Source organism: Elephas maximus, chromosome 4 (assembly GCF_024166365.1).
Source record: "Elephas maximus indicus isolate mEleMax1 chromosome 4, mEleMax1 primary haplotype, whole genome shotgun sequence".
Taxonomy (NCBI): domain Eukaryota; kingdom Metazoa; phylum Chordata; class Mammalia; order Proboscidea; family Elephantidae; genus Elephas; species Elephas maximus.
The window spans coordinates 116,248,491-116,271,084 of record NC_064822.1 but is presented as its reverse complement, the minus strand read 5'-3'; the positions used below and the strand labels follow the sequence as shown (position 1 = coordinate 116,271,084).

Sequence of the window (22,594 nt, the reverse complement as noted above, 5' to 3'; positions counted from 1 at the left end):
CTGAGCCCTTCAGTGCGCAACATGGGCTTCTATGTGGACAGTTTTAACAAAACCCACTGCCGTCAAGTTGATTCTCACGGCAACCCTATAGAACTGAGTAGAACTGCTGTATATGGTTCTCAAGGAGTGGCTGGTGGATCCCAACTGCCAACCTTTTGGTTAGCAGCTGAGCTCTTAACCACTAAGCCACCAGGGCTCCTGGTGGAGTTTGAGTTTAAAGTTAGCTACAGTCTCCTATTTGTTCTTGGCCACAAGGGGGCACCATTGTCCCTGTCCATTTTAAAAAGGTCCTCCCAAGGTCATGATAACCTCAATACTCAGCCTTCTGTCTCTTGCCGCTTCCAGTTCCGAGACACTTAGTTGTATTTGGACCTAGAGCTCACTTGGATGCTTTATTCATTCCAATCTTTCCCCATTCTCTCCCCACCTCTCCAGGTCTCATCCATATTTAGAAAGAGATTCTAAGCCGGCTCCTGGGAGATCTCCTTTAGCCCCTTTGGTGCCTGGGCTTTCCCACTGGCCTTAAAGCAGTGGGTATCAGGATTCGACAACTTTCAAAAAGTCCATAAAGTGTTCATGACACTAGGCTCCAGGGCCCTGTGTCAAGGGGTTTAGAGCACTGCTGTTGCCCACCCTCCCTCCAGTGACTTAGAGGTCCAAAATAGGTTATCCTTATGTTGTTGTTAAGTGCCGTTGAGTTGGTTCCAACTCATAGCGACCTTATGTACCACAGAATGAAACACTGCCCAGTCCTGCACCATGCTCGCAATCGTTGTTAGGCTTGAGCCCATTGTTGCAGCCACTGTGTCAATCCGTCTCGTTGAGGGTCTCTTTTCTGCTGACCCTGTACTTTACCAAGCATGATGTCCTCCAGGGACCGATCCCTCCTGCCAACATTCCAATAGGCCATCCAATAATTGTCCCTTTGGTAGCCTCACCCTGATGATGCCACCTATCTCTTGGGTTACTGAAGTTCAGTCCTCTGGTCTGCTGGCTAGTCTCTGTGGATAATTAACCAGAGGGAAGAGAGTCAGGTCAGATTATTCTAGGGTTATGAGGAAATCATCTGTGAGAAGCTAAATGGGGAGCAAATATTGATCAATAGAGCTTTGAAGTCCTGAGGAGGTAGCTGAGGTCAGTGCTTCCTCTGGGCATTGCTTGGCTTCTCTTTATGACGTTCTTTCCTAGTACCCACCTATCTGATCCCCAAGCCAGAGGAGCATTCGTTAGTAGGTATGAGACTGGATATGAGGAAACCTGGGAAGATAAAAAAGGAAGCTTTCTTTTTTTTCTCCAAAAGCTATAAACTGTGTTGTGTATAAACTAGGCCTATCAAAACCTGACTTAGATGGGTACTGTGATCTCTGAACCTCATTAATGTTATGTAAGAAGATAAAGGGACTGTTCACTTGAGGCTTGGGGTTTGTAGATAAGGTACCCTGGTCCTATAAATTCCCCTTTGCCCCTGGGTCAATGACAATGACAGGTTTAGGGAGGTGGAAATGTCCTAAGGTCTTGTCCATCCAAAGAGGTAAGAGAGTGGCGTGGAAAATCACTTTAGTACCATAGGTCATTCAGTGGTGTCTGGAGAGCACAGGATAAGTGAGTACATGGCATAGCCAAGTACTCACTTATCCTGTGCTCTCCAGACACCACTGAATGACCTATGGTACCCAAAGATCCTATGGAAGTGATGTGACAAAGAGGATGTCTAATGCCTGATCTTGGATAGGGGTTGATCTGCAGCTCCTGATCTTGTGGTTAGATGTAGAGTGGTCTGGCTGTATAGGGTGTGTGACTGGGGTGGCAGTGACTAATGCCCAGGACCTAGAGGCTCTGGCCAGTGCTGGGAAGCCTTCATATTAAGGGGGTGTTTTTAAGACTTGGATTTTCTGGCACTAGAGCAGAACTGACAGCCCACAAAGAGCACTGGATATTCAGGCGCCTGCCTTTGCTCCCATTCTCCACACATTGCGGTCTGTTAGCATCTATAATACCATGGTCTGTGCTGACCTCAAATGAGCTCTACCAAGCGGCTAACTCTGGCAATCACAGCCCACGTCCCCATGATATCACCTCCATAGCCTTATGTCTTTAACCAAAGCCATTCTTCGGGAGAACATGCCAAGGGGGTAGGAGGAACGGGCAATAATAGGTTAAGGGATTGACTCCCGAGAACCTTCAAATATCGAGGTCCTGGGGCTTTTTCTCTAATACCTTAGAATTAACCTCAAATGTGTAAAGGGAAGGGAAAAAGCCGAAGAAGTTAACTGAGTTCTCAGGCACATACTTAGCCACCTACAAGATCCCCCGCCTCCACCCTTACCCTTCGTTATCCTAATCCGGCTGGTCCAATCCTCTCGGCCACAACCGCCGACAACGGCCCAGGCTCCGCCCCATATCCACACCGGACCAATGGCCTTACCCCGGGCTGGTCCCCTGAGAGGGACGGGATCCGGCTCGGGGCAGTAGGCGGGGCCTCACTGAGGACCCCGGGCTGGGCCCCGCCGCCGGTTCGTCTACCCTTTCCCTCAGCCGCCTCCTTTCAACCTTGTCTACCGGTCGGTGCGGCCTCTGGTGCAGCGGCGGCGGCGGCTTCCGTTCCTGCCGCAGCTCTCTCCCCTCCCTCCCTACCCACCAGATCCCCGAGCGCGCCCGCCATGGCTTTACTCACTGCGGCCGCCCGGCTCTTCGGGGCCAAGGTGAGCGACTAGGGGAGGGAGCGCGCCGTCTCAGGGTGGGGCTGAGGCGACTGCCAGGCCCTCGCGCGCCGGGGTCTCCCTCTCCCATCCCTACGCACCCCTGCGCATTTTAAAGGGATTGAACGCTTGGCTGGCAGCCAGCCCTGCGTGGAGCTCTCGAGACCACGTGCTGCGTTGGCCTTCCAGCTCCTGGGTGTGCAGTGGGCTGCTCACCTCTGGTATGCGACCCCATGCAGGTGGGGAGGGCGGGCCCTCCTGTCCCCTCAGGTGTATAGGGTGGAAGAGGGTGATGAATGGCCTAGGAAAAAGGAGGAGCCACGATCAGAGTCGCCAGTAAAGAGGTGGTGTGTCCACAGGAGTTTGCTCCAGAGAGGAGAGGTCGGGGTAACGGGTGGGCGGGGATGAACAGAAGTGCTCATTCTGTTCTTTGGGCAGAGTTGGAGCAGTGGCTAATTTCGCCTTCTGCCTTGTAGGGAGAGCCTTGTCAGTTCCTGAACTCCCTGTTTCTTCTCCTCCAGCCCTGTTATTTAAACCTTTAGTGACCCAGCCGAAGCAGTTCCTGCTAGAGAGGTGGGACTTTCAGGTCCTGTTTGTCCTTGGGACTCTTGGACTTACTTTTTATATAGGAATAGTTTGGGTGGGGTGGAATGCTTCTATAAAACCTCCTGCATGATTATCACATGTGACTGGAGAAGGAATCGCAAAGAATGTTCTCCCCACAGTAGAGGCTAATAAGTGAAGATACTTAGGAGGAGATAGTATAGCCAAGGTCACATGACCAGCCCTACTACTTGCTCAGGTTTTGCTGCTATTAAGTTTACCCGGAAGAAATTTCTGTTATTCTTTGGGACTCTTTAATTGACATTTGTTGCCTTTTGGATCATAAGAATATTGTTCCAGGTATTTATTGCTTGTATTCAAATTGCCTGTACTGTTGGCTCTGGGTAAGGAGCCCTGGTGGTGCAGTGGTTAAAGCAATCTACTGCTAACTGAAAGATCGGTGGTTCGAAACCACCAGTGGCAGTGTGCTTCCATAGAGATCCACGGCCTTGGAAGCCCTATGGGGTCGCTATGAGTCGGAATCACTGGATGGCAATAACTTTGGTTGGTTCTGGATAACTTGGTCCTTTAAACAGAAACTGCCGTGCTGAGGGAACTAACCCTCTAATCCAAGCAGGGATGACCTTGACTTATGCAAAGAATTTATACTTCTGCCGATAGATTAAAGCTGCCAACACCTGAAACAAAAGAAAGTTTTAAAATGTTTTTGCCTTGCTGTGTGTTATCTTGCATGGTTGGCTGAGATAAGGTAAACCTGTAGAATTTACCTTGGGGTTCTTCCAGGCACCCAGCAGTAAGATAGAGGCTGGTCATTTGGGAGATAATTATCTTACTTGGCTGTTGCTTCTCTGGGAAAGGAAGCCTCTTGGGAAGTGAAGCAAGTTCTAGATAGTGTTTTGGCAGAATAGGGGATACTATAATTAGCTCATTCCTGAGTTGCTAACCCAGACCAGATAGTCTAAGCCTACAATAAATTTGAAAAAGGTCTTAGACTTTACCTTTTGAATTTGTTTCATCTTTTAAGTCTCTGGGGAATCTCAGAAAGCATTTGGGATGACAGGGATACACAATCTTGCTATCATTGGTTTTTTTACTTCTTGTTAGAGATGGACCTATGGATCCCAGAAACCTATAAATTGGAAGCCGTTAGAAGGTGTTTGGGCCTTAAAACTAGTAAAGCCCGGCTCAAGAGTGGAAATTTTCTGAGAACAGAACATCCTGCCCAGGATACCAAGAAGCCTTTCAATTTGTCAGCATTGCTAACACCTGCCTGAGCTTTCCAGATTAGCCTGCTGCTTCATTGTTAGTCGACTTTACTTTTGCTGTTAAGGCTAAATAGTTTTCCGACATGGGAGAACTGACCCCTACCACTTTGACTTTCAGGGACAGGTCTAATTGCACTTTCCTGGGAAGAGTTTTTTGTTTTGTTTTGTTTTGTTTTAAACCTTTCTGGGAAACAGAAATGCTACACATTGTTGTATTGTTGAAACCCACTGGCAGATTTTTTAAATGAACGTCTGAGTTGGAGGAATAGACTGATCAGAGCCTTGAGATCATTTGACTTCTTGTTTATTCAAACAGATTAATACTGAGCAATGGCCTTAGTATTGCCTGTAATATTAATAATACATTACTATTAGTCTTATGATGTAAAAACTGCCTTTTCATGGATGATTTTGGTTTGGATTTGGGCTGAGAACTGGAATAGGGCCAGTACTTCACTTCTGGACTCCTGAAGTCAATGTGACTTAGCCAACCCTAGCTAAAGGGGATTATTTCTTCTGTTAAAATTGCCCCATCCTCCCAAGTTAGGATATTTGATAAACTTTGAGTAAGTCAGTCCAGAGGTGTTTGTGGATTATTTCTGGACTTTTTCAAAACAAGACACTTAATACCAAAGGTTCTTTTACTGCAGACCTACCCCACTGAAATTGGGGTAGTCAGACTAATCCTAGTCTAAAATTGGGTTCAACAAAATCAAATCAGTTTTGTCCTGTGAAATGCTAGGCTTAAAGCCCAAAACTTTTAAAGGCAAGGGCACGATTCACCTCTGGGTTACTGTGCCCTCCCTTTGGTTATCAGCCTGTCCAAAGTAATGGCAGTTCCTTGACGCTTCCTAGATGGACCAAAGAAAAATGGGTGGTAAAACATTATGTGTTAGTGGGAGATGATTGCTTTTGTTCTTCATAGAGGCCTTTAGATTGGCAGCAGGTGAAAGGACGAATGTGGGCAAGCAGCATGGATAGGACATTGGGCAGCAGTGAAGTAGTCATTGAGAGAAAAGGCCAGAGGAGGTCTCACAGGGCTTCAAACCGATTCATTCCAGTTGGAACCCCTGCTGAGAATTTTCATTTCCACCCCCCCATACACTGAACCAGAATCTACATTTTAACAAGATCCCACAGGTGATTCTTGTGTATAATAAGTTTTGAGAACCACTGCTCTACTTAGTGGTTCTCAGAATTGGTCCTTATCCAGCCCCATTAGCATCACCTGGGAACATGTTAGAACGAACCAGTTCAAAGCCCTGGTTCTTGTAATGCTTTATGCGATAGAGTTGATTGAGTAGGATGTGAATTTGTTTTAAATTGTAATGAGGCAACTTTAGCACTAGATCTTTCGTAGGATCTGAGTAGATTTCAATTCTTCCCCTCAATTACCCAAATTCCTTAGGTCTCTGTATTTCTTTTAACATGTTGCTATTTTAAAAGATCTGTGAACTCAGACTTTGGTGGGTTTTTAATCACCTGAGATGCTTGTTCACATTGCAGATTCCTCTAATTCAGCAGAGGTGGGATGGGATCTGGAAACTTGTATATTTTCAAGCACTTCACTTTATTAGTGGTCCTAGGATCACTGTTGGGCCAGTGGAGCCATATGCTGTCCTTTTGTTTGCAACTTTACTGGGTATATTATACAAAACTTATGAACATTTGGTTCTTCTTTGGATTTGTGATGATTTTAAAGATCAGCTTCAGAAGTGACTTCTAAGCAGTAGGCTTCAGGCTGTTTTCTCTTGGCTCCCCATGCTCTTCCTCCCCCTCCTCCCCCTCCCCGCCACCCCCATGCCTTAGGAAAAGTTTCTTGTAAGCCTCTGGAGCAAAGAGTAAGGAGTTAAAACTTACAAGAACTCATAGTAGGAATGAGGGAAGAATTTCTAGTTCCTGAGAATGTAGGAGGGTGACAGATCCTATATACCTTTTTCACTACTGCACACTTAATATACACATAAGTAGGTGTTCAATAAATATTTCTTGATTCCCAAAGCCAACTCTTCAGACAAAGAATAGACTGGACTATATAAGACATAAAATGATACTCGTGAAGAGTGTGCTTCTTAGTTCAAGTAGATACACAAGACTAAATGGGCAACTCCTGTCTGGAGGCGAGATGAAAAAGCAGAAAAGGGTAGGAGCTGGTTGAATGGGTGTGGGAAATCCAGGATGGAAAAGAGGAATGTGCATTCGCTTTATAGGGGTAGCAACTAGGGTCACATAACAATATGTGTAATTAAAAAAAAAAACTGGGGGGGGGGTGGAATATGTATGTATTTGTTGAATAAAAGAGCAGTAAAGGTTTCTACAAAAAGGAAAATTAAGATTGATTCTTTTCTGAAGCTAAAATGGTATCTTTTGCTGCCTTTCTCAGAGTGGTCAGTGAACCTTTTGGAAGAGACTTTTGGGAAATGAAACTTGGGTAGAAATATGAAGGAAACTCCTGTGAGTATGAAGGGGGGGTCGTCAAAGTATGAAATCTGAAGATTGCTCAAGCTTTTTCAGTGGCCTGACCAAGAGGTACAGCCCAACTTCCAATATCACCACTGTCAAACACAAATGTTAAATGGCTTTAGGTCTCTGACCTGGTTCTGAGGAAAGGGGAGCCTTTGTCCTACACTGTCCTATGTGTGTTCATTTTCCCTTAATGCAAGTTGTTCCTTCTGCATTGGGAGCCTCTGTAGCATAAGGTTTTCCTACCTGTTATTAGTGCATTACGTTTGCTTTAGCAGCTAAGCCAGTTCTGCTGGCTTGGAAAGCTCTGATCTTTTGTCGATGAAGGACAAGGGCTCTATTAAAACCAGGAGCATCTCTCTCAAGCTTTTAATGTTGGAACTCTTGGGTATGTGGCAGCACATGGTCTGAAGTGCCTAGGGTGGAGGGTAAAAGAAAATTGATTAGTTTCTCCCCTAGAGTAAGGGTCCTGGATGTGGACCAGTAACGACAATAGGCTAAGAGGGATAATGGGGAAATAACCTGTAAAAATGACATGATGGAAGCACTTAGATCACAAGGGGGAGGAGAATCACCATCAACATCAGCCCAAGGCTGATCCCTGTGAGGTGGAGGTCAAACATACCTCCATCCTCTAGTCTTTTTTACCAATTTGACACCAGCTGCCCCTCCCATAGCACTCTCTGCTTCTCTGATTGGTTTGATAATTCATTGCAATGGCCACACAGAACTCACAGATAATACTCAGCGATTATGGAGTTTATTACTAGGGATATAACAGGATACCTACAATTCAGGATCAGGAATGACTCAGGATATAGTTCTTCTAACAGGACAGCTTTTCAGGCGTGCCCGCAGGCAGGCCTCTCTCTGGCCCTTGATCTCACCTCTGCCTTGCTGGGACAGTAAGCCTCCTGCCTTAAGGCACCCGGCCCTCTTGCGCTGTGGGTTGGCCCACCCACTGTATCCTTGATCCATGGGTCTGGAAGCCCACCATGCTGGTCTCCTGATTCTTACCATCTCATGTTACAGCTGTCTCCTGGGTCTAGGAGGTTCTCAGCGCAGGGACCCCAGGTCAAAAGGACATGTTCCATTCCAGGCTCTTATTTTTGGTGATAGTGAGGTCCTCTCTGTCTGCCTCTGGGATGATTCATTTTAAGCAGGGCTTCAGACCGGTTCTAACAAGTTCCATGCTGAGAATTTGCATTTCTACCTGAGAGATGCTGAATCAGAATCTACATTTTAGCAAGATCCCCAGGTGATCCCCTGGGAACTTGTTAGGAATGCAGATTCTTAGTAGAGGTTCAAACCAGATTGAACCTGGTTCGAAGCCCTGATTTTAAGCCTAGCAGGATGACAAAACTAACCAATCCCCTTATTAGGGTGACATACACCTTGTTTGCATGGTCCCACCACCACTTTATTTGCATTATTAGTAAGCTATCAATTCCCTTTGCGGGGGGCCACAAGCACCTCATTTGCATAGCCTCACCCAGTCATTTGGTGGGTGTTATAAGACCATGGCTAGAAAGGCCATATAAAAGCAATCCATTGCACCACAGGCCACTCTCTGGCTTTTCTGGCCATGGTTCCTTCATACTTGGAGGATAATTTCCTTGTCCCAATCATTTTATCCGTCCAAAACAGTTGTTAACAATTTGTCCTTCAGTAGGGCAAAGAGGCCTCAAGGTAAGGTTACTGAGATACCAGCCCTTCAGGTCTGCTGCAGGTGTCCATCTGATCTGGTCGGGTTCTCCAGAAGTTGTCTCCACTTCATCCTCTCTGATGTTTGATAAAATTTACCTGAGAGGAGATTATTCCCTTTCTCGGAGCCTCACAAGGTATCAGCATAGCAAAACCTTTAAGGAACTTTAGGTCCAGACCCTGTACCCTAGACCAGTAGTGCATCTCCCTTAGTCCACTCTTTCACCCTTATTTTTTCTACAATTACAGTTTTTACAATCACAGGTAACCCTATTAACAGTCAACACTCAGAACCGAGTCGTATAATGCAATCAGTATCTTTACCCATCTCTTCCCCAGGCCCGTCAGGAAAAGAGGAATCTATTCAATGGGGATCCTTGCTTGTTCCCCTTAAGTATGAGCACACCTAGAAAAGTGTGTAAGCCAGCCACTTCATGTCTTTATCTCACCCTGTTTGATACGGTCAGTTTCTAAATTGTCTGTCCCTATCAAACCAGTACCCAGAGGGGACAAGCGTGTTCCTTGATCTGAAGAATCTTCATCTGCATCCATAAGCGAAGTACAGTCCAGAGCAAGCCATCAACTTGCTGCAGTCTGTACACGAGCTCACAGTGTCAAACATCTCTCCTCATTTGGTTGGGTTTTGGTAAGCTCATCCCTAGCCCCTGTGGGCTAGGTCAGTGGGTGCCAATGGAACACGTCCAGACTTTGCCCATGTCTTTTTTTTCCCCAGCCCATCTCTTCATTGCTGCACCTCCCCCACTTCCACTCATCTTTTGGCCCCAGGTGGTCACTTCAAGTGAGCATACCAGGCTGTAAAAATGGCATGGAGGCGGTGTCTGACCTAACTTCACAATGGGGAAGAAGAATCAAGATCAGCAGCCCAAGGCTGATTCCTACAAGGTAGAGGTCAGACATGCCTCCTCTTTCCGCCATCTTTACCAATTCTCACACCAGCTGTCCCTCCCACGGCACTCTACTTCTCTGCCGGGTTTGCTAATTCATTGCAATGGCCAGACACAACTCACAGACAATACTCAAGTTTATGGGGTTTATTAGGGAAGTAACAGGGTACAATTCAGGCTCAAGAACACTCAGGATACAGTTCTTTCCATCAGGACAGCCTCTTCCCGGCCGTGCCACAGGCACGCCTCTCTCTAGTCCCTTGGCCTCTGCCCTGTTCAGGCAAGTGTTACAAAGCCCTTTTAGCCCCTTGGCCTCTGCCCTGCTTGGGCAAGTGTTACAAAGCTCTTTCAGCTCTGCCAGTAAGTATCCAGAGGCACCCCACTCCGCCAGTAAGGCTCGGCCTAAAAGCACTCAGATTTCTTGCTCTGTGGGCCAGTATGCCCGCTGCACTGTCTCCTGCCAGTCTGTCCTGCCACCGTTTCTCTGCCACCACTTCTTGTCATCTGCAGTGCTACAGCTCGCTGTTTCTCCCTTGGTCTCCTGCTTCCAGGAGCTTCTCAGTACAGGGATCCTGTGCTCCACTCTTGGCTGTTCTTCTGTAGTGGTTGTGTGATCCTCTCCTTCCCACCTCTGGGGTGGCTCATTTCAAGCCCAGCAGGATGGCAAAACTGACCAATCCCCTTGGTGGGCCACAATTGCCCTATTTGCGCAGTCCCACACAGTTACTTGGGTGGGAGTTACAAGACCATGGAGAGAAGGGCCACAGAAAAGCAGTCCATCACAGCACACATGCTGTCTACTTGCCAACTCCCTTTAACTTCCAGTCCCAGAAAGAGGTACTTCTTATGGGCACTGGCTTTTCCTGCCTCAGTGCATCCTAAGGCAAACTGCTTGTCCCAGTTCAAAAAACAAAAGTCGTATTTTTCTCTGTAGGTCCTTCCTTCAAACGCAAATTTCGTGCTTTCCTGGGGGTTCTGGTCAGCTTATCCCTAGCCCCTGTGGGCTCCCTTAATTGGTACCAGCCATAGGGGTGGGTCTGCATGTCTTTTTAAATGCAAATTTCCTGACTCTGAAAGTTCTGAGCGTGGCTCAAGGATTTGACCCAATACAGTCATCTGCTGCTTAACTAACACCCATTCACATATGCTATATTTTTACCCAGGTAATGCATACCTCCTGTGTTTGTTTGCCAGCCATGCCCTCCCACCCCCAAGAGGTATTTTCATAAGTGCACTATGCTGATTTTTGTTTTTAACAGCAACATGTGGAAGAGAATTGGCATAGGGGCCCTTGTGAGGGTGCCTCACGGGGGGAAGGTGTGGCCGGCAAACAAATGCAGAATGTGCACGTTATTTGTGTAAAAATACAGTACAGTACGTCTGGTTCCAAAAGGTTATAATAGGGTTCAGAAATCCCGATCAGAGAATGGGATTTAGCGAGTTTAACCGTCTGTAGCTAATGCAACAGCTTCCCACATGCAATACGAGTATCTCTTATATACAAAGCAGTTGCCCTGCTAGATGTGTAAAGGTATGGTACATACATAATCCATAATACGTATGTCTCGATAGTCATAATAAACACCTGTGTTACTGGCTTATGTGTGTACTGTACTTTCTATCATTATTTTAACGCGAACTTTCCCTACTTTCAAATAAAAAGTTTACCATATAGCACTGTACATTTTGACTCATAGGCAGCAGCATCCAGTCTTGGGTATCACGCTCTTAAGTGATGTGGCGTTATCTCTCTGTCTCGTCTCTTTCAAAAATATTACTGTAAAGTGCGTCATGGCTCCCAAATGCAGCAAAACCAGTGCTAGTGATAGCAGCAAGAGGCAAAGGAGAAGTATCGATTTGGAAGTGAAACCAAAGGCTATTAAACAACATGGAGGTGGAAAATTAGTGAATGCTATTGCTCGAGAACTTAGACACGTTTGCACAACGTCCTGTTTCACAGAATGTATTGTGGGTGTTAAGTGACACATGACTGTGCTCTATACGCGGGGCTACTATGTTCAAACCAATAGTCTGTGTTTCTTTCAGGCAAACTCTAATTAATTCTCTTTTTAGCATATCTGATCAACTATTGCCTGAAGGTGGAGTTATACCTTCTCTGTAATCTATAACATCCAATATTCATTTCAAGCATACATTTAGGCCTGTTTTACAATACTAGGTAGGAGAAACAGTCAGTATCCTTAATATACCCTGGTAAACACATAACCCTTTTTAAAACATATCAGTTTTCACACCTTGACTATCTTCCCAGTCATATGCATATGGCCTTGGGCCTCTGGCTGGGTGGAACCAGAAGACACTGACCCTCCATTGATCATCTTGTTTAACCTGCCTGGCTTTTGCCTGAAGCCAATCCAGATAAGATTTTTTTTCCCCTCAGCTGCAGCCTAACATCTCTTACGGTCCTTTCAGCCATTAGAGGTAACAATAACCAAAGTAATCACCTAACATCTGCGAATCAAAAGTTTCACTTTCATACCCCTTCGTATTTTTCTTACAAGTCCCATGCTTCCATGTGTCTGGAGCCATTGCAATAAATGCCGCTCCTGACACCAACTGTAAAAGTGGCATGGTGACAGTGTTGTCTGACCTCCTCTAACTTCACCTGGGAAGGAGAGACAGGCATCATCAGCATCAGTCCAAGGCTGATCTAGGGATCAGGTCAGGCATACCTCCACCCTCCAGTCATTTGACCAGTTCTGATATCAGCCCTCCCTCCCAAGACACTCTGCTTTTCTGCGGAGTTCAGCAATTCATTGCAGTGGCCACACAATTCAGACAATACTCACAATTATGGTATTTATCAGGGAAGTGACAGGTTACAGTTCAGCAACAGGAATGACTCAGGATACAGTTCTTCAATCAGGACAGCTGCTTCTCAGCTGTGCCCACAGGCAGGCCTCTCTCTGGCCCTTGGCCTCACCTCTGCCCTGCTTGGACAAGTGTTACAAAGCTTTTTAGCTCCACCATTTAGTCCCCGGAGGCACCCTAGTCCACCAGTAAACCTCCTGCCCAAAGGCACTCAGTTCTCTCACTGTGTGGATTGGCACATCTACTGTAGCCACCTTGCTCCATGAGCAAGGAAACCCACTGTGCCGTCTTGCACTGGTCTCTTAGTTCTGCTGCTGCCCTTTCTCTGCCGCTGCTTCTCTCACATTACAGTTTACTGTCTCCTGGGTCTAAGAGGGAAACCCTGATGGTATAGTAGTTAAGAGCTGTGGTTGCTAACCAAGAGGACAGTGGTTCGAATCCACCAGGCACTCCTCGGAAGCTCTTTGGGGCAGTTCTACTCTGTCCTATAGGGTTGCTATGAGTTGGAATCGATTCAATGGCAATGAGTTTGGTTTTGGTTTTGGGTCTAGGAGGTCCTCAGCATAGAGACCTGGGGTCCAGAGGATGCACTCCACTCCTGGCTCTTCTTTGTCTTTTTGCTGTTGCAGTTTTGCAGCATCTTATGGATTTTAAGAGATTAGGCGCTGATCAAATTCTTCGTAGCCAAAAAATTTTTCCCAGTCTGCAAGTTGTCTTTTTACTCTTTTGGGGAAGTCTTTGGATAAAAGCATAAATGTTTGATTTTAGGAGCTCCCAGTTATCTAGTTTCTCTTTTGGTGTCTGTGCATTGTTAGTAATATTTCATATACTGTTTATGCCATGTATTAGGGCACCATTTTTTAAAGAGACTGTCTTTTCTTCATTTAACGGACCTTGGGCCTTTGTCGAATATCAGCTGCTCGTAAGTGGGTTCTCAGTTCCGTTCTACTGGTCTATGTATCTGTTGTTGTACCAGTACCAGGCTGTTTTGACTACCATGGCAATATAATAGGTTCTAAAATCAGGTAGTATGAAGCCTCCCACTTTGTTCTTCTTTTTCAGTAATGTTCAATTTATCCAGGGCCTCTTCCCTTTCCATATGAAGTTGGTGATTTGTTTCTCCATCTCGTTAAAAAATGCCATCAGAATTTGGATCGAGATTGCATTTTATCTATAGATAGCTTTGGGTCTTCCTGTCACTCCTGGCTCTTCTTTCATGGTGGTAGTGAGGCACCCCGACCACCTCTGGGACGGCTCATTTTAAACCTAGCAGGATGGTAAAACTGACCCAGGGTTAGGCTTCCATACATCTTATTTGCATGGTTCCACCCCGTAAGGATACCATGCAGCTTATTTGCATTAAAAGCAAGTTGTCCAGTCCCCTTGGTGGGCCGCAAGTACCTCATTTGCATAGTTCCACTCAGTCGTTTGGTGGGAGTTACAAGACCATAGTTAGGAGGGCCATATAAAAGTGATCCATCGCACCACATTATTGAATAAGTGCTTTTCCAAATAGAATTCTGTCATTTCCAGAATTTGGGAGAGGGGAGTGTAGTTTCACCCGATTCTTGGTAAGTAACTTAGGCGATACCCTATTCCAAGAATGCCCTAAGTATTATGGGCAAGTCTTTGGTAGACTTTCCTGTATGTACTTTTAGTCCTTTTCCTTCTTTGGCCCTGTAGGAAGAGGTTCTTTTTAATAATTTTACTTTTTTTTCATCCTAGCACATTTGAGAGTCACAGCCCACTCTTATCAATAATAACAACAAATTCACTAGAGGAGTTCTTGCAAGGGATGTCAGCATATGAGGTCTGAAAAAGCCTCTTAGTGATTATGACACCCCTTACCCAGTAGAGAAGCTCAGGTGTCAGACTTTGTGAGCCAGGCCCTTGTCTTTGAAAACAGCTCTTTCCATTCTTTCCCCATAAGGGAACTGGCCTATTGAATGAGGTGACTGGCTGATTCACCTGACAGCTGCTGTTCCACTGGGGTGACTACACGTGACATGCATCCAGAAGCCAGGGCCTAGGGTCAGAGCCCAGTGGCCACACCTCCAGAGTTGGGGGGGCTGGGAGGTGGAAGTTCTGGTATGACTCAGACGTAATCTGCCCTGCCCCATCAGTGAGTATAACCTGAATGTACTGTACACAGCCATTCAGGCAGCTTTCTTTGGCAGCCAGTGGGTAAATGAAATTGAGTTGTGAGGCCTTGGACATAACAGTCCTTTAGCACCTCTTGTCTAGAGACATTTATGTTGTACTTGTGATTTAGGGTTAGTGAAATTTCTTTTCTCTCCCTGAGACTCCTCCCCTCTTAGCCAAGACGACCTTAAAAGAGAAACTGGGGCTTTTTTTGTTTTCTGTTCCACAGCTGGAAGGAATTACTGATTCACTCCTTTCCCCACCTTCCTCTCCTCTCCCCCCGACCCCTCACCCCCACTTGACTGCCTCTTTCCTGGGATCTAACTCCTGGGAAAGAGCAACATTAGTTCTGAAGATTGATATGGTAGGCAATAGGCCAACACATTTCTAAGAAACAAGTATTTATTGAACTAAGCTATGCACAAGGCACAGTTCTAGACGCTTTCGTGTAAGTTATTTCATTTAGTCCCTTGATTGTGAGGATGGTGCATGACCGGGCAGTGTTTCATTCTGTTGTACGTATTGTACATAGGGTCACTATGAATCTGAACCGACTTGATGGCACCTAACAACGACTCCTTGTCTACTCTGAAATTGACATTGTTACTATTTTAGAAATGTAAAAATTGAGATTTAGAAGTTAGGTTACATAGTCAGGATAACCCAGCTAGAAACCCAGCGGAACCAGGATTTACGGCTCTCTCCTTGCTAACTCCACACCCCAGGCTGTTTCTTCCCTGCTACTTTCTTTGTCCAACACTTAGACCCTGGGTGTATCTCAAGTTTTATTATTCATATGACTCTCCTGATGAGTTTATTAAACTGCACGTTTTGATTCAGTAGGTCTGATGTGGGGCCCAATATTCTGCATTTCTAACAAGCTCCAAGTGATGTTGATACTGTCGGCTAGGAGATTGCATTTGAAGTAGCAGGGCTTTTGAGTATCTTTACATATGTTGTTGTTGGATCCTTACAAATGGACTCTGAGCACTAACTAGCTTGAATGTTATCCTAAATACAGAGATAGAAAGGGAAACACCAGTTAGTTGTTTTGCTGTGGACTAGAACCCAGGTTTCCTTTCCCTAACTTTGGCATGATAGGTCACTTTTGTGTGGCAGATCACTTTTGTGTGGTGGTGTGATAGATCACTTTTGTGTAGCATTTTTTGCCATGGTCTTGTAATTTCCACCCAAGTGATTGGGTGGGACTGTGCATATAGAGTAACTGTAGCCCACCAAGGGGATTGGTCAGTTTTGCCATCCTGCTAGGCTTGAAATGAGCCACTCCAGAGGTAGGAGAGAGAGGATCCTGCTACCACCAAGGAAGAAGAACCAGGAGCAGAGAGTGGACCTTTTGGACCCAGGAAGCCTGCACTGAGAAGCTCCCGGAGTCAGGAAACCAAGAGAGAGCGAGCGAGTGAGCTGTAACCCATAAGACGATGAGACTGGCAGGAGTCTACCCATTGGGCTTCCTGGCCCATGGAGTGAGGAAGCTGAGTGTGTGGGGTGCCTCTGGGGACTTACTGGCAGGGGCTAAAAGAGCTTTGTAATACTTGCCTGAACAGAGTAGAGGCCTAGGGCCAGAGAGAGTTGTACCTGCGAGCACAGCTGAAAAGAGGTCCTGATGGAAGAACTGTATCCTGAGTGTTCCTGAGCCTGAATTGTAACCTGTTACTGCCCTAATAAACCCCATAATCATGAGTATCGTCTGTGGGTTTTATGTGGCCATTGCAATGAATTATCAAATCCAGCGGAGAAGTGGAGAGTGCTGTGGGAGGACAGTTGGTGTCAGAATTGGTAAAGACGGCAGAGAGGGAAGGCATGTCTGACTTTTGGCCTCATAGGAATCAGCCCTGGACTGTTGATCTTGATTCTCCTTTCCCCTTGTGAAGTTGGAGGAGGTAAGATACTGCCCCCACGGCAGTTTTACACTAACTCTGAATCAATGCTCTGTCCACTACATCATTAGAGGTAAAGTTGTCCTAACTTGAGTCTTTCCTACACTAGCTGTTACCCGATTAGGGTCCGTGCCCTGGAAGCAGTTGAGCCAATAAAATGTACTCCAAGTTAGAAAGAGTGAGAAAGTTTAAGGAGATGTATACATCACCAGGGACCCAGCAGCAACACAGGCTGTCTCTATGGCGTCCCAAAGAGCACGTTTACATTAGAGCTTATATAGAATCTTACAAGGGTTAGAAGTGTCTTTGTAGTCCAGATGGCCTGCCAGAGGATTTATTCATTACAAGATAGTGGCAAAAGACTATTTATCAGACTAAAGAGATAAATATCAGACCCTTGGGCTCAGATTTTCATTTTCTTGTGGGGGGGGGGGTGGTTGTAAATCACAGGTGGTCGGACAAAACAAAACGAAGTTGTTTGCATCAGATCAAACAAAGAATAAACTCATTAACATTAGGTCAAAACAAAGTCATTATGTGAAGGAGGAGGTAGGCAGAGGAAGGGGAAAAACATAGGTTCATCATGGGGTTAGTTATGGCAAGCTCTCAGTCGCCCATTTTGAAAAAAGGAGAAAACATGCTAGGCGGTATTGGGGTCACATAGCGTTTTGAGCGATCATATCAATGAAATAAAAAAAAAAAACATTGCCATCCAGTCGATTCTGACTCATAGCAACCTTTTAGGACAGAGAACTGCCCTTTAGGGTTTCCAAGGCTGTAATCTTTACAGAAGCAGACTGTCACATCTTTCTTGTGCATAGTGGTTGGTGGGTTCACACCACTGACCTTTTGGTTCGCAGCCAAGAGCTGAACCACTGTGCCTCCAGGGCTCCTTATCAATGAATTGCTATATTTTAAACAGCTCTGATTTCTTTTTTTTTTTTTTTCCCTAAGCTTCAGGGTTAGGTAAAAACATGAATGAACCTGACACTGAAGGATACTAGAAAGGGCCTATACTATTTTATTTATTTGTTATATAGCAAATACAAAACATTTGCTGTGTGCCAAACACTGGTTTAAATGCTTTGTAAATATTATATCATCCTCATAACAATCCTTTGAGGTCGGTACTGTTATTTTTCCATTTTACAGATAAGGAAAACTGAGGCACAAAGGCTGATTGACTTGGCAGGAGTCACACAGCCAGGAAGTGGCAGAGGAGTTTAGTAGAAACAACATACTAGTTTATTCTGTATATACGTAGCAAAGCTGTCTACAGCTGGCGTTGCTTTACAAATTGGAGATCTGGCTAAGAAATGTTGCTGATGGAGATTAGGGACAGTTGAGGTCAGCTGTCATTAGATTGCTCCTGAGGCTCTTCATTAAATGGTAAAGAAAATTAGAATTTTGAGGGTGAAGTGGGGAGATAGTTCTAAGCTCCCCTTCCCTAACGGTTCTCTTAAAGTAGCACTCATACAAACGGATCTAAAAGATGGCTGTAACTAAGCAGCAGTCGTGACCCATTTGATTCCTTTTAAATTATGTTGTATTCTCACAGCCTTATTGGGTGGCCTTTCACCTTTTTCTTTCTGGTTCTCCACCTTTTTTTTTTTTTTTTTTTTTAATGCCTAATGAAGTAAAAGAAGAAGGCAGCTCATTGGTTCTAGCAGTTCTTTCTCACAGGGGGGGAAATTTTAATGGTCATACCAGTGGAAGAAAAACCTCTCCAACATGAGGGAATTTCCATCTTCATCTTAAGATTTGGGTTGTTATTCTATCTGTTGATCTTGGTTAGACTCTTTAACCTTAAAATGTTCTCCTTACAATCTTTCCTCCCTGCGAACCATTGTAGAAACTTAAAGATGGTTTAGAAGTGGAAAAATTATCATTATGGAGAACTTTCAGCATCTCTCAGATGATCTGTGTACTATAGCCCCTTTAAAAACAAAAACCCCACAACAATCAACCACAGTTAAAAGATCTGCAAGGCTGATGTGGTATCTCAGAGATGGGAGTGGATCTGTAGAGCCTTGGAACATAGACTGGCTTGAACAAGATTAGGTCTGTAGAACAATAATTTGAATTTATTCACATGTTCCTTTTTTGGTGACTAATAAGAAAAGGCAAAGTTATTTCTTGAATGCTGAGTTCAGCTTCCTGTTTGCCCCACTGTAGGGTGAAGGAGTTAAAAGGCTGTTTGTGCTGCCTACTTCTTGCTGAGATGTACCTCAGTCAGCTGGAGGAAACTAGAAAGGAGTTAAAGACAGCCCTGGTTAACAGCAAGTTGAGGTATTCCCACTTTGCTTTGGGACATATTAGCTTGCCTCATGTTCTTTGAATTTGGCTTTGGTTGGATTGATTCTTTTAAAGATAACCTTTTCTGGATGAATCTAGAGGACGTTATGTTGAGTGAAATAAGTCAATCACAAAGGGACAAATACTTCATGGCCCCACTATTACAAAAACTTAAAGAGTAGGTATACACACAGAAAGCAGCGTTCCTTGATGGTTACCAGGAATGGTGGGAGGAGGGAGGGGGAATTACGTTCTAGATCGTGGACACTTGTTATTTTTGCTGATGGGAAAGGCAATACCGAATACAGTACGGGTGAAGTCTGCACAACTCGAACAAGGTAAATGAAGACACTAAGAAGTACACAAGAAAAAGGGACAACTTTAGTAAATATTATACAGTTATGCAGCAACAATAATAACCAAAAAATGTGTGTGTGGTTACATAGATATGTATGCATATATGTGTATAGGAAGGCATATGCAAGTGAGTGCACTGGCATGTGTAGGTGTATCTGTAGGCGTCTGTGTATACGGGTTGATATGTGCTGCAGATATATCCAGTGTCCGTTTATGTAATGAAACACGTGGGGCCACACTTATGGAGACTTCCTAAAAGTATCCAAACCACTTCCAGGATTGGTTTACTGGCTTAAAAGGCAATTTAGTAGTCAGTTGGCATAACATAGTTCATAAAGGTAATGTTCTACACCTTAGTTTGGTGAGTAGCATCTGGGGTCTTAAAAGATTGCAGGTGACCATCTAAGAGACAACTATTGGTCTCTAGTCGTCTAGAGCAAAAGAGAATGAGGGAAACCAAGATTCAAAAAAGAAACTAGTCCACAGGATTAATAGCCCACACAAACCACGGCCTCTTCTAACCTGAGACCAGAACTAGCTGGTGCCTGGCTACCACTACCTACTGTTCTAACCAGGGACACAATAGCAGGTCCTGAATAGGATGGGAGAAAAATGTAGAACAAAACTCAAGTTCCTAAAAAAGGCCAAGACCTGCTGGACCAGTAGGGACTAGAGGAACTCCAAGAAACTATCGCCCTAAGATACCCTTTGAACTTGGAATTGAAGCTACTTTAGCAGATTACCTTTTAGCCAAATAATAGTTTGGCTTACTAAAATAAACATTATTACCAGTGAGTAATGTGCACACTTAAACAATCAACTATATGAGACCAAACAGTCAACATTTACCCAAAAACAAAGATGAGAAGATCAGATCAGTGGAAACAGAAGAAACATAATGAAAATATTGACACATTGTAGAAATTATAACCAATGTCACAGAGCAATTTGTATAAAAATTGTTAAATGGGAACCTAATTTGCTGTGTAAACTTTCACCTAAAACACAAAAAGTATTTAAACAAAACCTTTTCTGAAGAATCTTCACTTTGCAACCCGCCCCCACACCGCATTCCCCATCCCTGCCGCAACAGAAAATGCTAAATTCTAAAAAGCCTTGGGTCCCACAAAACTCTCCCGCTAGGGCATATAGCTGTTTGGAATTTAGTTTGCAGAATGGCATGCACATCCGTGGTCATTTGTCGTAGGACTGCCCTGTGAAGTGTGTGGTTTATCAGCATCATTTTATAGATGAGGAAACTGAGGCTTACTTTGACTGTCTCATTGGATCTTCAAAGTAATCTTTTGCAGAAAAGTTAATCTGCTTGTGTAAGGCCTTACAGCTAGTTAGTATCATTGGTCTTATTTCAAAGTTGAACTTTGTTTGGCAACTCAGCAATCTTTTCATAGAAAATAGTTTTACTTTGGGGAAAGCACCTTTCTCTTAACATAGGCTTGACTGGCTACACTATTTCTGTAGTAAGGAATAGCCTTCTTGAGTCTCAGACCTATCTTTCTGGATGATTTTCCTGCTTTAAAAAAAAAAAGAACCCATTGTCATTCAGTCATTTTAGACTCATGATGACCCCTCATATCATAGAGTAGAACTACTCCGTAGGGTTTTCTTGGCTCTAATCTTTATGAAAGCAGGTCACCAGGCCTTTCTTCCATGGAGCCACTGAATGAGTTCAGACTGCCAACCTTTAGGTTAGTGGTTGAACACAAGCCATTTGTGCCACCCAGGGATCTTTCACTTCCTAAAAGTATATCTTTAATATTTAAAATTCCTTTAATACAGGTGTGTAGGTGATATACCCTTAGTTTTCGTTTACCTGATATGTCTTTATTTCACCCTCTTTAAGTGTCATGTCATTCTCTTTTCCAGTTCTTTAGTTTCTGTTGTTGCTATTGAGTAGTTTTCTACCTTCTCTGCTTTTTCTAAGAGCATTAGAAGTATTGTTAGTATTAGGAAAGGCTGCCCTCTGCCTATGGGTTCTCCTAGGCTGGAGAGGTTGGTTACCGCAAATTGCGGATTCGTGCTGCTTGCCGCAAAGCCGATACTGAGACAGGAGGAGGTAAGAGTATTTTATTGAATACCGGTATTCAAGAGACAGAGAGGGTTAAATTGCTTTCAAATTCTGTCTAAACTAGAGGACTAATTGGAGGGTTTTTATAGGGGGAAGGTCAGGGTTTAAAGGTTTTCAGGAACGTTGGTTTTTCTTTGAGGTAGACATGATGATGAAGTGATCTATTACTGAAGTTCTGTAAGTCTCTTCATGTCATCCTGGAGTCCTGTAAGTCCATTCATGCTGTCCTGGTTCTTGTCACAAGATGGATTTAAGCTTTGTTCAGCTACCTTGGTTTTGTGTGTGTTTTTCTTCTTCGGGAAAGGAACATAATTTAAACAACAACTAAAAATTGATTACCTTATTCTTCATAGAAACAATTATGAGACGGATTTTAGAGCAAGTAATTATGTTTCAAAACTAGAAATTAATCACAGTTTATACAAATATACTAAAACACTAAAAATATATTTTCTCTATTCTAATACTAAAAACACCGATAAAAACATATTTTCTCTACTTCAATATTAAAAACACTAAAAAAAAAAAATTCTAGTTCAGGTTGAAGTACTGCCAAAAAAAACTAGGTACAGGAGGGACCTTACCAGCAGGGTTAAGTAGTAATTGCCCAGGTTACACATTTGCTTTCCTTGGGGCCACTTAGAATATTGACATCTAAATTTGAGAACCCTAGCAATTGGCTCTCTGACCTTTTCTCTGTGCCTAACAAAGCCTTGCCCTGGAACCAAGATAATGGGAAAGAGACTCTCTTCAGAGAATGCAAAGGAAGCTATGAATATTAGAAGCAGAGTTAAACCTGCTGCTGCTTCCAGGCTTGTGATTCCTCTCAAGCTATTCAGGGCCTTTTAGAGCTTTCTATGTCAAACTGGAAACCCTGGTAGCATAGTGGTTAAGTGCTACGGCTGCTAACCAAAAGGTTGGCAGTTCGAATTCACCAGGCAGTCCTTGGAAACTCAATGGAGCAGTTCTACTCTGTCCTGTAGGATCACTATGAGTCAGAACTGATTTGACTGCAGTAGGTTTGGTTTTTTGGTTTTATGTCTAAGTGTCCTAAGAAGCTAAGATGAAAAGAGGTTGAGTCACTGAAATGCCTTCCTGTTAATACACAGTAGGAAGGAGTAGCTATTACATAATGCTTTTATGTTTTCTTTGCAGAATGCCTCCTGTGTTGTTCTTGCTGCCCGGCATGCCAGTGTTTCCTCCACGGTAAGGTTTGGAAAAGAGGACTAAGAATCAGTGGGGCAGCCTGACCCTAGGATGAGGGAGGGATTAGGCTATCACCTGGCCTCTAGTCATTATCCTGGTGTCTTAGGCTGAGTTCTCTAGTGTTGTTATAACAGAAATACCACATATGGATGGCTTTAACAAAGAGAAGTTTATTTTC

General features: G+C 44.2%; 1 protein-coding gene across 1 annotated transcript in view; it reads left to right on the top strand.

The window, feature by feature from the left end:
- Positions 1-2,326: 2,326 nt before the first annotated feature.
- Positions 2,327-22,594, top strand: part of CS (citrate synthase) — a 31,832-nt gene continuing 11,564 nt past the window's right edge. Inside the window, exons 1-2 of the mRNA XM_049883571.1 lie at positions 2,327-2,702; positions 22,366-22,416. Coding sequence (XP_049739528.1) covers positions 2,661-2,702; positions 22,366-22,416 — 93 coding nt within the window. The 5' untranslated portion in view covers positions 2,327-2,660. The remainder of the gene's footprint in view (positions 2,703-22,365; positions 22,417-22,594) is intronic.